At 30.6% G+C, this 14322-nt stretch overlaps 1 protein-coding gene across 4 annotated transcripts; it reads left to right on the top strand.

Annotated features, from left to right (window-relative positions):
- The first annotated feature begins 631 nt into the window (after window positions 1-631).
- Window positions 632-13160, top strand: ken (ken and barbie). 4 transcript variants are annotated; one of them, XM_036375534.2, is made up of 3 exons: window positions 632-1312; window positions 8837-9006; window positions 11160-13160. In XM_036375534.2, the coding sequence occupies exons 1-3, from the start codon at window positions 1304-1306 to the stop codon at window positions 12730-12732; spliced, it is 1752 nt and encodes a 583-aa protein (XP_036231427.2). In that variant the 5' UTR covers window positions 632-1303; the 3' UTR covers window positions 12733-13160. The 4 variants fall into 4 exon arrangements, with proteins under 4 accessions (XP_036231427.2, XP_036231428.2, XP_036231429.2 ...); XM_036375535.2 differs by lacking the exon at window positions 632-1312 and adding an exon at window positions 2071-2091; XM_036375536.2 differs by lacking the exon at window positions 632-1312 and adding an exon at window positions 7931-8023.
- The last annotated feature ends 1162 nt before the right edge of the window (window positions 13161-14322 follow it).

Genomic DNA, 14322 nt, shown 5'->3' with positions numbered 1-14322 from the left:
GTTACATATATATCCATCTATATACACACATATATGTATGTACATCGTATGTAGGCCGTTAAAAGTTTCACTTTCTTACTCTAAAACATTGCAACCCTCACCAACAAACACATAGAAGAAGCCGTACGCTGTGTACGCTGAAATACCCACGCATGGTAGCTACTAAATTGTGGTGAAAATATGAAAAGCTAATAAAGCTCTACTCTGTGGTGTGTTAGACTTGTTGGCTATCTGCTTGCGGGAATTGCTGTCGAGGCCAACAAGAAGAAAACACACACACACACGTTCACAGTACTATTTAGTTGGCGCAAAGCTTTTACCTCGGTACTTATGAAAATGTAAAAGCACAACAAATATGTTGAAATTCTCGATCGCTGAAAACCACATTGTATGCGATCGTTCGTTGAAGAATGGTAGGAAAGAGATACATTATAAGACTATCTGTATATGAAAATTGCAAGCAAGTGAAAGGGACGGTCTATTGCAAAGGCTCGGTATATGTATGAAAATATATATATGCATATATATGCAAGTTTGCATATGTATTCGTAAAGTTTGAGTAGGTAAATATGTTTGTATGAATGAATGATAAGTTTGTGCCTATCGACCACATTTAGTAGTATGTTGGAAATGTGTACTCAGTACGTGAAATGATAGTTAGTAAAACACATCTGAGAGATTCACTCTGCAGTCGTCGGATTTATTTAAGTTAAATTTTTGTATTATTTCGTAATAACACAATTGCAACAATATTGCTTCAAGCAAAGAGAAAATAATACTAATTTAACAGCAACAACAACAATTATTATTAGAACAACAATAAAATTAGAGAATATCACGTACATGAACATTGTGCAAGCGGAGTAAACAAACTGTTTTTTGTTTTAATAGTTTATTTATTTTTTCTCTGTTCTACGCCATCTCGCGCATTGTTCCACATACATATCAGCTATATTGAAAAAATAACGCATAAGTTTGAAAAAAAAACAACAAATAAGCAAAAAACATAACGTAAAGTTTTCATAAAACAAAAAAAGTTTCAAGAAAGTGCAGTTGCAGTGCATTGAAAGTGTAGATACAAGCATCCATGCAACGTGTGTGCCCAATGAAAATTTATGGAACTGTGTTAAGTGTGCACTAAATAGTAATATGTGTACGGCTATCGTGTATAAGTAAAATATATACATAAATAAATACATACATATGTGTGTTTCTATTGTATGTGCACATACATAATTTTTTTTTGTTGTACACCAATAGTTTATAACACTGTTTTGGATTAAAGTATTGCAATTGCCACTTCATGCGACAGGTAAAGATTATTTACAAAATTATTAATATTTAAATATGACAAAAATATATATTATTTAATGCATATGTACATACATACAAATTTACAAAAAATATATATACACATACACACGTAAGCGCTCATTGCATATACGCTTTGCAAGCGTTCATACAACATTATGCAAAAGTAAAGTAAGAAACGGTAAAAACATGACTAGTCTCATTATGTAGATATGTATGTATATATGTGTATGTATGTATGTATAAGTGTTTATTGTATTTCGTTGTTATTTATGATCAACGAGTCAAAGACGCCTAGAAATTACGCTGTACAATAATAATGGCCATTAATGTATTAGAAAGGCTTGTACGTGTGTATGACCTTCAAGCCAAGCATATTTCCAACAATTTACACATTTTTAACGTCGATGTCGATTTATACTTAGCCAAAGCCATACTACTAAATACCTAGCTCGTCTGTAGCCAATATGACCAATGTTTAGCGCTATTGTGTGTCAGCTTCAGCTCATTTGTCCGTTTTGTTAGTTAACTATGCATAAGAAATGCTGTAGTTAGTGGCTGAAACAAATACAACAAATCCAACAACCACAAAAACAATGTTAAAAACAAAATCTACGAAATACGAAATAATACAAAAACACTAAAAATTGACACGAAAAGACAAAAGTGTTTTCACTATGCGCGCTGTGCTCTCCTCTCTATGTATATACGTGTGTGTGTGTGTGCGCTGTGCTCGGCTTGCGTTGTTTGTGAAGGAGTTGAGCTGTTTTATTAACTATGGTGAATGGATTTCATTTACATATATATGTTTTATATATATACATGCATAAGTATATAAAAACAAACAAAACTACATGCATATAAGTATAAAAAAATTGCAGCCATATATATTATATGTCCATGCATACATACATATTTATGACTATTCGTTTATGCCAGAGCTTGAAGGCTTCTTGCTTTTTTGAAGAGATTAAACAATGCGCTGCAAGTCGATCTGAAACAAAAAAAACAAACAACAACAAAAAAGAAAATATTTACCACTACGCGCTTAGATTATGCATGTTTATGAATAAATGTCTGCATATGTAAGTATGTGTCTGTGTATTTTGTTTTTGCAACTAATGCAATCTCGCGCTTTAGCTTTTGCTACGAGTTTATACGCTGCCATTTGGTAAAAACTCGAAACTCGAAAGTGATCGCGCTGGTGTGGAAAATGTTGAATTTCGTGTGCGGCGGAAAAAGTCATTGAAGTGGTCGCTCGTCTGTAAGTCGTCGTCGTCGTCGTCGGTTGGTTAGTTGGTCGCTTGGCTGGCTGGCTGATCGTTGGACGAGTTAAAATACAAAAAGCAATAAAAAAACACATTAAAAAAGCAACTATATGTAGCAACAACAACAACAACAATAACAAAAAACGCGGCTGCTGTTTGCTTAGTTGTTGGCTTGCAGCGTTTTCACTCCAACACATTGCCATTATCTCTCACGCATACACATATTTTTTAGGTCAGTAAGAAGCTTTATAAAGTTTCATAAACTGGCAGCTCTACATATAGCAAGCAACAAAACGGCTAAACAACAACTAACGCTGGAGCTTTTTGTGAAAGGGAGTGTATTTTGTATGCTTGACTGTGTGTTCATGTGAATGTCTGTATGTTGGTTTGTATGTATGTATGGTTGTATATGGATTGTACAAGGAGAAATATATTGAAAAATTACTATGATTTTCATTTCCCCTTTTGTTTATTGAAACTCTAATGCACGTTTTTTTCTAAACAATTTAATGCTTTTATGTATATATATGTGTGTGAGTATATGCCCCATACAACTGTAACGCAGTTACGTGTATACGTACATACATATGTATGTACATACTTATCTACGTGTTAATTTGTATTTATGCTACGCACTTACCTTAGCTAACTTTTAATTCATTTGGCATTTTTGTTTTTCAAACAACACCAATAGCAACATTTATACTGAAAATGAGCATAGTGCATACTACAAGTATTTCATTATTATATCTACTTGCTGAAATGCGCCAAGCAAAAGTATTTTTCTTAACTTTTAATATGTAATTATGTATTATATACACATGTACATATGTATACGTATATACATACATACATATGTACATATGTATATCTGCATGTCTAATTGTATGCATGTGTGTGTGTTTGAAATGGCACGGAAAAGGTGAATTCTGCATGTTGGCGCATATCACACGACCACTCCACTCTCCACACCAGTCTATACAACTTTATTTCATGCTTTTTGTAGATACATATGTTTGTATGTATCTATGCGTGTATGTAGATAGCAGTAAGCGTAAGCGAATTTTTGTGAAAGGTATATTTCTTTATAGCTCATATCTACTTACTACTTGTACTGTATTATATAGGTGAATGTTGTTACATACTTACATACATATAGATAAACCATATGTATGTATGTATGTATATTCGAAAATATGTTGAGGGCTATATAATTGAGATTAGCTTTCTGTCGTGTGAATGAAAAATGTAAAGAATAGTTTTAATAATTTAATTTAAAAATAAATATTTTTTTTTTTTAAATTTCTGCTTACCACAAAACATGATAAAATAAAAATCTAAATAGCAATTTGAAAAACTGCTGTAAGAATATATGTACATAGTACATATATATGTATGTTTTGTATACTTTGTAGGCGAAAGTCAAATAAGAATTTAATTCGAGTGTTTGAAAATTTTAAATTAAAAAAAATTATTTTTTTTTTCATATTTCAATACGTTATGCTTATAAAAATAACAGTTTTAAATTTTAAATCGATATCAGTTATTAGTTTTTGCGTTACAGCCTTTTAAAGTGTAGCCGCTCACTTCAATCACCTCCATCCGTGTATCTTTAAAAGCGTTTTTTTTCGAAATCATATTTTTCAAATCAACTTAAGTGATTACACGGAGAAATAAATCCGATATATTGCTTGATTACTCGGAGACAAATGATCCGATCACCATCAAATTAGATGTTCTATATATAGTTCTCCATACAATGACCAAATTACCAGTTATTTAATTTGACCAAAAATCGAATTTTGGCAGGCCAAAAACGACCATAACTTTAGGTGAAATTAAACTTTATATAAATTAAAACAATTTCACCGTTTTATAGGCTGTCACACTAGGTCTGTCCCTTAAGCATGAAAGCTCCATATTTTATATAGACTAGACTGATGCAATCTCCATATAAGACTTTAAAAAAATTTCGTACTTTTAAGTAACTCACTTTTTCTGTTGCTTATATTCCAGTTAGTTTACTTACATACATATATGGTTTTTATTATTTTGTTTTCAAAACTGTATGTATGATATGTATATTCCACTAATATCAAGTATAATGAGTATTTTTATTCAGTTTTGTCAAAAAACGACTCCTTGTTGTTTTAAGAAGTTCTGCTCAGAATTAGCCACAAGTCGTTGACATTGGCAAGGAGTTGCTGTACTATGTTAATGGAAAGCACCATTTCATTTATTTTACTTTTTTTAATATTTGTTTTTATAAAACAAGCACCATGCTTTCTCTAGCCAATGGTAGGGCAAGAGATCGATCTAAATTTGGACTCTGTTCTTTTCAAGTGTAACGTAACCATAACCTAACTTCTTTGATCTAGCTGTAACTTCTATTTTTTTCTCCTCGAGATCAGTAATCATAACCTAACCAAACTTAAAAGTTATAATAAATCTTTGAATGACAACTTACATTCATACCATATTAGTATACATACTTACGCTTTTTTTAAATAATTATTTTCGTATTTTCATCTTCAAAAATTAGACAAAATCTCATATCTGCATCTTAATTTCTTATAGTTTATAGCATTGCTGTTATTAATAATATAACTGAAAGCTAGCTCCGCATTCGAGTTGAAGAGTTACCGCCACACCTAGCGTAGAATATTTACACAAATCTACAAACAGTTACGACATATGAATATACAGGTGTGTAGAAAGCTTTTTTTCACAAGGGGTTATGGACATGATACACAAGTTGTATTCTCTTTTAAATATTGAAATCATTTTTAAATATTGAAAAAATATCCTGTCTGCAATTTTTAACGAATTTGTGTAAAAGTTTGATATTGTTCACATATTCATTAATAATTTAAATTTATTAAACTCAAAAGCAGTAATTTAAGTTTAAAAAACGCGCGAATAACTGTATGGTTTTCGTTAAAAAATTCAATGTCCCCGAAAAGCTAGAATAATATTCCAAAAATTATCGTATGTTCGAAATCTTACAATTAGTAGCTTGCTTAGGAAACCTAAAATCAAAAATTAGTGAATTTAAAAACTAAAAAGTATTACAACTTATTACGGATTTTATTCGTCGTACACCAAACTATTAATTGATAACTATTTTTATATAGATTATAATTAATAGAATGATCGCATCGGAAAGTGAAAGAGCGAAACTTTCATATTTATACTCTTAAGAGGCATTCTCATTGTGACAGACTAATAAAGTAGTTTTTTAGAATTAAAAAAAACACTACTGTATTAAAATTTTCAAAGTATATTTATACATACATATTTTAAGAATACACAGTAAAATATTTGGAGTAAAAAATTAAATATCTTACGAGTTACACGCGATCTCCGACGGCGCCCAAAAAGATCTTTCGCAGCTGCAGTGATTCCGGCCTTCTAAAAACTAAAAAAATTATCGCTAAAAGATATTTATGTACAATAACATACGGTCGAAAAATCGCAAATTGACAAAATGGCGGCGATTTTAAAAAAAGTTGAATTTGACCCAAAACATTTGATCGATTTCTGATCTGATAAAAAAAACTGGTAGGTCATTGTATGGAGAGCTTTATACGGAGCATGCAAAAAATTTGATAGTGATCGGATTATTTATCTCCGAGTAATCATTTTCCGAAACTTTCATGCAATAATTTAATTCTGAGAAGTTTTCATGACAGCGCCTGAGCGCCAATTAAAGCGCTTGCAACGCCTACTGTCTATGCCACTGCCACAGACCTACATACAAATGTAGACTCCTTTCTCAATTATGTACATATGTATGTCTAAAAAGCTAATTCATATTAGAATTCATACAAATTTAATGTTGTGCAATAGCAATAACAATAACAAAAAAACTGTTAAAAACAACAGCGCTCAAGCGACATATGAGCATATGCGCGCATGTGTGTGTATGTGTTGTGTTTAATACACACATTGGTTGGCCTATAGTGCCGATATGAATATCTTTTTGTAAGTTCACGCACACAGCTATACAAACATATATGCTTACATATGCATGTATATATAGCTGTGTATGTATTTCATATGCACCGTCATGTAATTGTATGCATGGTATAAGCTTACATGTGTATGTATGTATTTGTACGATTGCACAAACCTCCGTCTGTATGTATGTATATATATATATATATATATATATGTGTGTGTGATTAATTTGAAAATGCCGTTGTATGCATGCAGTTTTTCAACTAAACTAAACTTGCTGAAAAAGTCTTAAGCTCACAGCAACTGCTCAACAAGCCGAACTTACACTTTGTACACGGCTTTTAACGCTTTTTGGAACGTCAAAAGTTTTTCTAGCGAACGGACGGCCACCGACTGTGTTATGTGTGAAGGAAAAGATTCGAATAGTCAGAGTCAGCCAGCGCGCAGTTTTTTCATATGAACATTTGTATGCAAGCGCTCATATGGGCGCGCTAGTGTAAGAGCGCGTGTGTGTATGTATAAAAGTATGCACGAGTAAGTCTGAAATTTCCATATTATATAAAACTTTCCTGCTGCATTGTTCGATATTTTTATATGTAATTATGTATGTATGTATGTTTCTACTATTTGTATATGCGTATATGTACATACATATGTAAGAGCTTATAAAACGCTTATACCAATATAACTGCGAATTCAAAAAAATATACATATCTACATACATACATATACTTTCATATATATGTATACTATACAAGTGTGTCTGTCCGTTTGTACGTTTGTATATATTTTATAAAGTTAAAAAGCCTTCACTACTTTAACCACAACAATAGCAACAACACAGCAACAACAAAGTAATAGCGCAACTTTTTACGTAGCATGTTTGTTTGTCTGTCTGTCGGTTTGTATGGACACCGTTCTCCACACAGCTTGTGATCGTGGAACCTCGCTCGTCGTGTGCCGTAGCTACACACTTACTGTTGCTGAACCAGTCAACCAGCCAGCCATCAGCAGCCTCAGCAGCAACAGCAAGTCAGTCAGTCAGTAAAGCCAATACGTATTACCTACTAGGTAGAAAGTATAACAGCCAATGGCAATTTGCCTTAGTTGGAAAGTGCCATAAACGACGTTGGAAAAAAAATCACACTTCATTAATGTAGAATGTTGGTGTGTTCAAGGTCGCAAATGTTGGATCACTTCTTTTCATCAATGTTAATGATGATGATTGCTAAATCACGGAGAGAGCTACAATCGCGCAAGCACAAGCACATTCACAGACGATGACAGACTTGCTGCAAACACAGACAAATATACACACACCTATATATATATATATACATTCACACGTTTGTATGCATGTACTATGTATATTGTGGCAATGAGAGAGTTGTGTATGCAAGAAATTTCCATATATTCAGTTTTGAAATGTCAGTATCAAGTGAAGGGTTCAAGCAGTAGAGAGTTAAAAGTAGAAAGGCTAGGAAGTAAGAAAAAAAAACGTGGAAAAATCTTAGTGAATGTACAAATACTGGTTTCTTATTGTGCAAATACAGTAAATAATAAATTAGTTTTAGTTAAGAAAAATTACAAAAAACGAGCAACATTTGCATATTCATAATACACTGCTAAAATAAAAGTGTATGTATGTACGTACATACATGGATTACGAATGCGAATAGTTTCTGAATTGTGTGTAGTTTGCGCATGCGTGCGGATTGGAAAAGCGGATGCTTAGTGTGTATATTTTTCAAATTAAAAAATTGCAAAGCGGTATTTTATATAGAAAGCTGTAAAAATTACTAAAATTAATTTCAACAAATGTATGTGTAACGTATTTGGGCAAAAGAACACTGAAAGTAAATTTATTTATATAAAATTGTGCTGAAGATAAAAGCTATTTATTGCTAATTTTAATTAAAAAAATAGTTTATATACATTATAAATTATATATTTTTTTAAATTAGTATTTTTGTTCTTAATTATAATTTTTCTTTTTTTTTATACATATACATATATATGTATATATAAATCTAAAATTGTGCTGGCCGTGACAGCTATTTGTTACTATTTTTTACAATAATAATAATTACAAAAACATAATTTTTAAAATTGTTTGCTTATTTTTATTAATTTTTGTAATTAAGTTAGTAATTTTTTTTCTTATAAAAAATTCAATGATAGCAAATAACCTTGGCTAACACTATAACAAATTTGTGCCGTTCAAATGCCTAGTACTTAATAAGCTCCATATTTTTTGCAAAAACATTGATTTTTTGTGCTTTTTGTGTCTTTTAAAGTTTCCTAGAATGCTGATGTTGCAGTACAGCAAGCATGGAGAGTGTATACTCAAAGAAATTGGAGCCGCATTCCGTGGAGAACACCCAGCCGATCTGACAATAGTTTGTGAAAACAGAGTTAAACTCCATGCACATAAACTCGTATTGGCTGCTGCAAGCCCACTCATAAGGTAAAAAACAGTTATGCAAGCATGTGCGCATGTTATGCTTTGAAAAGATAGAGCATTAAGCTTGAAATAAGCACTTGTAAAATCAGCAATTTTAATGAATAAAAAATAAAATGGATTGACTTGCATTCAAGGTAGCGCATTTTTTAACTCAAACTAAAATTTTAATTTAATTTTTAATCCAAGATGTTTGGGATATTATTTTTTGACTTGAATGAACGCAAAAAAATGTTAATTCTAAAACAAACTCTTATTTTTGATTCTAAATTATATGCTTGAGATTAACATTTTTCTTTTTCATCAATCCGGTAGTTGGAATTAAAAATTAAAAATAAATTTTAAATCCGGTTTTTGGGTTTACAAAAAAAAAAAAAAATAAATTCAAATGTTAATTAAATTTTTTTTAATACATTATTTGCAACCCTGTTTGCAATGGAAAAATGCAGTTTTCAAAAAAAAGATAATAAAAAAAATAAACCAAAAATTAATATTATTGTAAAACAAATTTTTTTTTTAGTTTTTAATAAAAAACCGATACTTTTGAATGGTGAACTTAGGATGAAATTAGACTTAACATTTTATAATGTTAAAAAACATGACTAAAAGCTTCTGAGTATAAGTCTATTTTTTAGTAAAATCAATATATAATATATCTAATAAAATATATAGAAAAAAATTAATTAATATAAAAATTAAAATATCATATATTAAAGTTCAAAAATATTACTTATATATGTATGTATATATATAGATATATATTTTTTAAGTTTAATATAAAAATATTCTAATACTCAAATTTTTAGTATAAAAACTAAAAATAGCTAAAATAGTTTTTCTTTAGGAAAGACTAATTATAGCATAGACATTTATATGTTTTGAATTCTTAATTCACCAACTATTTAATTAGAAATTTCGGTTGGAATTTTTAATAAGAATTAAAATATTTAAATAATTTCTTTTCGGGTATTTGTCAGGTGTCAGTTTCTGATATAAATATCAATGTATTTTACAAGTTAATCTAGCTTAGTACGATTAAAGTCATAAAGATAAACTTGTGTTTTAACTTAGAATCGGATACTGCAACATATTGCAAAATATAGATAAAACAATGCCATATTTTTACTAAACAACAAAACTGTATCTAGAGTCTAAGTGGACTTAAGCTATTTTATTATTTTCATATATACATACATATTTACATATATTTAAATAAAAAAATTTCCTGTCTAGAAAATTTCTAATTTTTTCCGACATTTGCAAATTGAAAAAAAAATTTTTTGAGTTAATTTTTAAAAAATATTAGAATGCAGTAGAAATAAACATGACACAGTTTCATATCTTTTCAAGGCCCTTATTATTTTTATAATATATTTTATATGCAAAACATATTATTCCTTGATATTTTATTTCAACCTGTTGTGAAAACATAATCTTGGCAACTGTGTCACCGAAAATTTCAAAAAATACTAAACTAAACGTTTGACGTTTTCTAGAACTCTGCACACATATAGATTATACATATGTTAACTATATAGATTGTATATATAAATAAACAGACGTTTTATTTTAAGTAGGTAGTAGTTCAACTTTCTATTGCAGCAATATTTATATGTTAATTATTTTTTAACTTAATAAGTTTAAAGTTACGAAAAAAAGTTAAATTTGATATACTTTGACTACTGAGTTTTAGAAAAAATAATGAATAATATTTATATGGGAAAATAATTAATCTATTTATATAAAAAATATAAAATTTTCAACTACAACATTGAATTTTCAAACTGAGGGTAGCAGTTGTGTATTAAAAAAAAAACAATACTTGCAAATAAAATATATATAATTAACAAATTCATTATAACTAATTTTAAGAAATTAATAAAGAGTAAAATAGTTATTTAATTATAATTCTAAATCTCTAAGTTCCTCTATGTATATTATTGAAAAGTTAATTAGAACAAAATTTAAGAAATTAAAAAAGTAATAGAATAATTCAAAATAATTACTTAATAATAATTCTTATGATAAATATTAAAAAATTATGTCCCATTGAAACAAAAAAACAAAATATTAATAAATAAAACAAATAAACTTAAAAGAGTTAAAATATTTACTAACAGCATTAAATTGATTAATATTTATTTTTGTTTCTGCAACAGAACTCTATTGGAGGACACGCAACTTTCCGACTGCGCGACCACAGTTTATTTCCCAGATGTGAATGCTACATATTTTAAATTCCTTCTGGATTTTCTATATTCCGGACAAACTTGCATAACATCGCGAGATGTTAATTATTTACATGATCTATTGTTGTTGTTGCAAATTAAATCCGACAATTGGAAGACTACTGACTCAGCAATACTAAGCAGTAAATGCAGTAATTTGCGTGAACGCTTGAATAGCGACTCCAATGGCAATGGAAATAGCAAACCACATATGTATTGTTCAACAAAGCTAGAGCATTCCTATAGCCCCGATTTAGATGGTAGTGATGATATAAAAAAATGCTCGGATGGTTCCAAGGATTCCGATACCATAAAGGAAGATCCGGGCAGCCCTAAGTGTTCATTAGATGATAATATAAATAAAGATTTGAAAGAGGTTAGTAGCCCCACGACCAGTGAGCAAGATGCATTCACAGATGCCCAGCTCAATACAGCCAATAAGAATATACCTTCATTAAATCCAGTTAATTTATCATTGGATTTACGATGTAAACATGAAAGTAGTACAAGAAAATTATCATATACGGACAAAAATATTTTCAATACGGATAGTTCATCGTTTAACGGCACGGAAAGTATAAAACGTAAAGGATTTTTCTTTGATTCCGACAAAGATGTGGCCAAATCTCTACACGATCCAGATTTGAATAATTCACCAGAAAATTATGTTGTAACACCGCATCGAAAACGAAGACCGGGCTTTCATCATTCCTCCAGTCATAATCAACCGTTTGCATCGTCATATCAGCATACATTAATTGATGAATTACGTTCCGCGAAAACAGATTCATCGCCAATATCATCGTACATGTCCGATCGTAAATTGTTATCACCACTCGAGGAAGGACTCTTAGGCAGCTCAGAGGTATTGCCGAAAAATCGTAAATTCATTGAAAATCAAAGAGCCCGACCACAAAGCCCCGACGCCGCACTACACATCCCTCCACAATTCGCTTACCAATGGCAATCGACACAAAATCCTGCCATATCCAACTTTTCAAAACTACAATCCGGTCTCGGCAGCATACCACAAATAGGCGTCGGCGGTGGCGGTGGCGGTGGCAGTAGCGGAGGCGGCGGCATAGCCGGTGGCGGCAATGCCGTTGATGCTGGCAATCATGATACCCCAGGTAGTGTTCGAGATCCCCCATCCAATAATTCAAATATATGCGGCACACATAATACAGCACGCGAATATCGTTGCGAATACTGTGGCAAACAGTTCGGTATGTCATGGAATTTGAAAACACATTTACGCGTACATACGGGCGAAAAGCCGTTCGCTTGCCGCTTATGTGTCGCTATGTTCAAGCAGAAGGCCCATCTATTGAAACATTTGTGTTCGGTTCATCGAAATGTAATAACGACGACAAATGGTGCTGAGACCGAGAATCGATTCAGTTGCTGTTTTTGTTCCATGTATTTCGAATCAGTACAAGAGTTAGTGAGGCATTTATCGGGACACCACAATAATTTGCTGCTAACGAAAAATTTACGCGAATAAAGAATGCAAGCAAAGCTTAAATTATTTTTAATAAATTTACATGCATACATACATACATACCTACATATTTGATTACATGAATACACACGCATACACATATACATAAAACAAAAACACACACACACATATATATATACATATACATATATATATATATATATATATATATATATATATACATACACATGCATACTTATAAAAGTGTAATTGTACTTTGAAGACGGAAAGTGACCTGAATTTTTACTTTGTTTGCAGAATATTTCTCATTGTCAGAACCTGCAATATTTTTTATACCCTTGGGACATATGTATAATAATTCCAATTCTCTTTTTATATACGTTTTTTTCATCACAATGAGTATTTGTAAATTTTCATTCAACTTTATAAATAATAATAAAATAAATTTTGATGTGAAAACGTCTTGTAAATATATTGTTTAATTTTACTACAAAAAAGCTGCGCGTGTTTGATTAAGGACATATGCTATAAAACTTAGACAGCGGTGAAATTTTTAGGACGTTTTTCGAAAACCTACACCGTTCTTCTTTGTAATTCATAAAAACTAGGTATCAATAACGTAGGCAAAAATCTCTATAAGTTAACCCTAGATGAATGGTTATGTTCTAATTAAGGGTTAGCTTCCTTCTACTAGCTTTGACTCCAGATTGTTCACAAGAGCATACAAATTGTACCCTACACAACTTATCTTCTTTAAGGCAAATGTTGGGCTACAAATTATTATTAATCGCTTCTTGAGCTGCTCCCAGCATTAAGGCGCACACCTATTGTGACAGCCTAAAAAATGCGATTTTTGGGAATTAAAAAACAAAACAAAAACATAAAATACTTCATAAATTTTTTTTAAATTGTTAAGGGTGTATTTATACATATTTTAAGAATATACAGTAAAATTTTTGAAAATTTAATATTTTTTGAGTTACACACGATTCTTTTCGGCAGTGGATGATACATCTAAAAAAAATTCTCAAGTAGAAGATATTCAGGAGTGTTGCAGAATCTGATAGTTATCGGAATCAGAATTGAAACCGATAAGAAAATGTAGTAGCTGTCATGAATTCAGATATTATTGGTTTGTCGTTCGAAACAGAGATTTTATCGGTTTTGGGTATCACGGAAACCAATTTTATCGGTTTTGTTATCAGAAACAAAGCAACAAAATATTCGCTAACAGATTTGAAATGTTAGTTAAGAAAATAATTTGTATTATTGTTGCGATTTAATTTATCGTTATTTCGATAGGGTAAAATATAAGAATAAAACAAATAATGTCATAATTACTGAGTTTATGGAACAAAATCCAGATATTTTAAGAGGATTTACAAAACGTAGCAAACGTAATTTAACACCCAAATGCGTCTTTATTCTGTCGATAATTTGATATAAATCTATAAAGTAAGCATATATACAAAAATACACGTAAATTCAGGCCAAATTACACATTCGATTCCCTGTGATCTTTTAATATCTTCCTTTTAATTTTTTCGTTGTTTTTTCTTCCAATAAAATAAAAGCTAAAATAGCGGAGCTCATTGTAAACTCTAGTAGAGTTCATTCAGCATTTCAAATTTA

The sequence above is a fragment of the Bactrocera oleae genome, chromosome 4, assembly GCF_042242935.1.
Source record: "Bactrocera oleae isolate idBacOlea1 chromosome 4, idBacOlea1, whole genome shotgun sequence".
Lineage (NCBI taxonomy): Eukaryota > Metazoa > Arthropoda > Insecta > Diptera > Tephritidae > Bactrocera > Bactrocera oleae.
The sequence above is the reverse complement of the archived record's forward strand: the minus strand, read 5'-3'. Positions and strand labels throughout refer to the sequence as shown.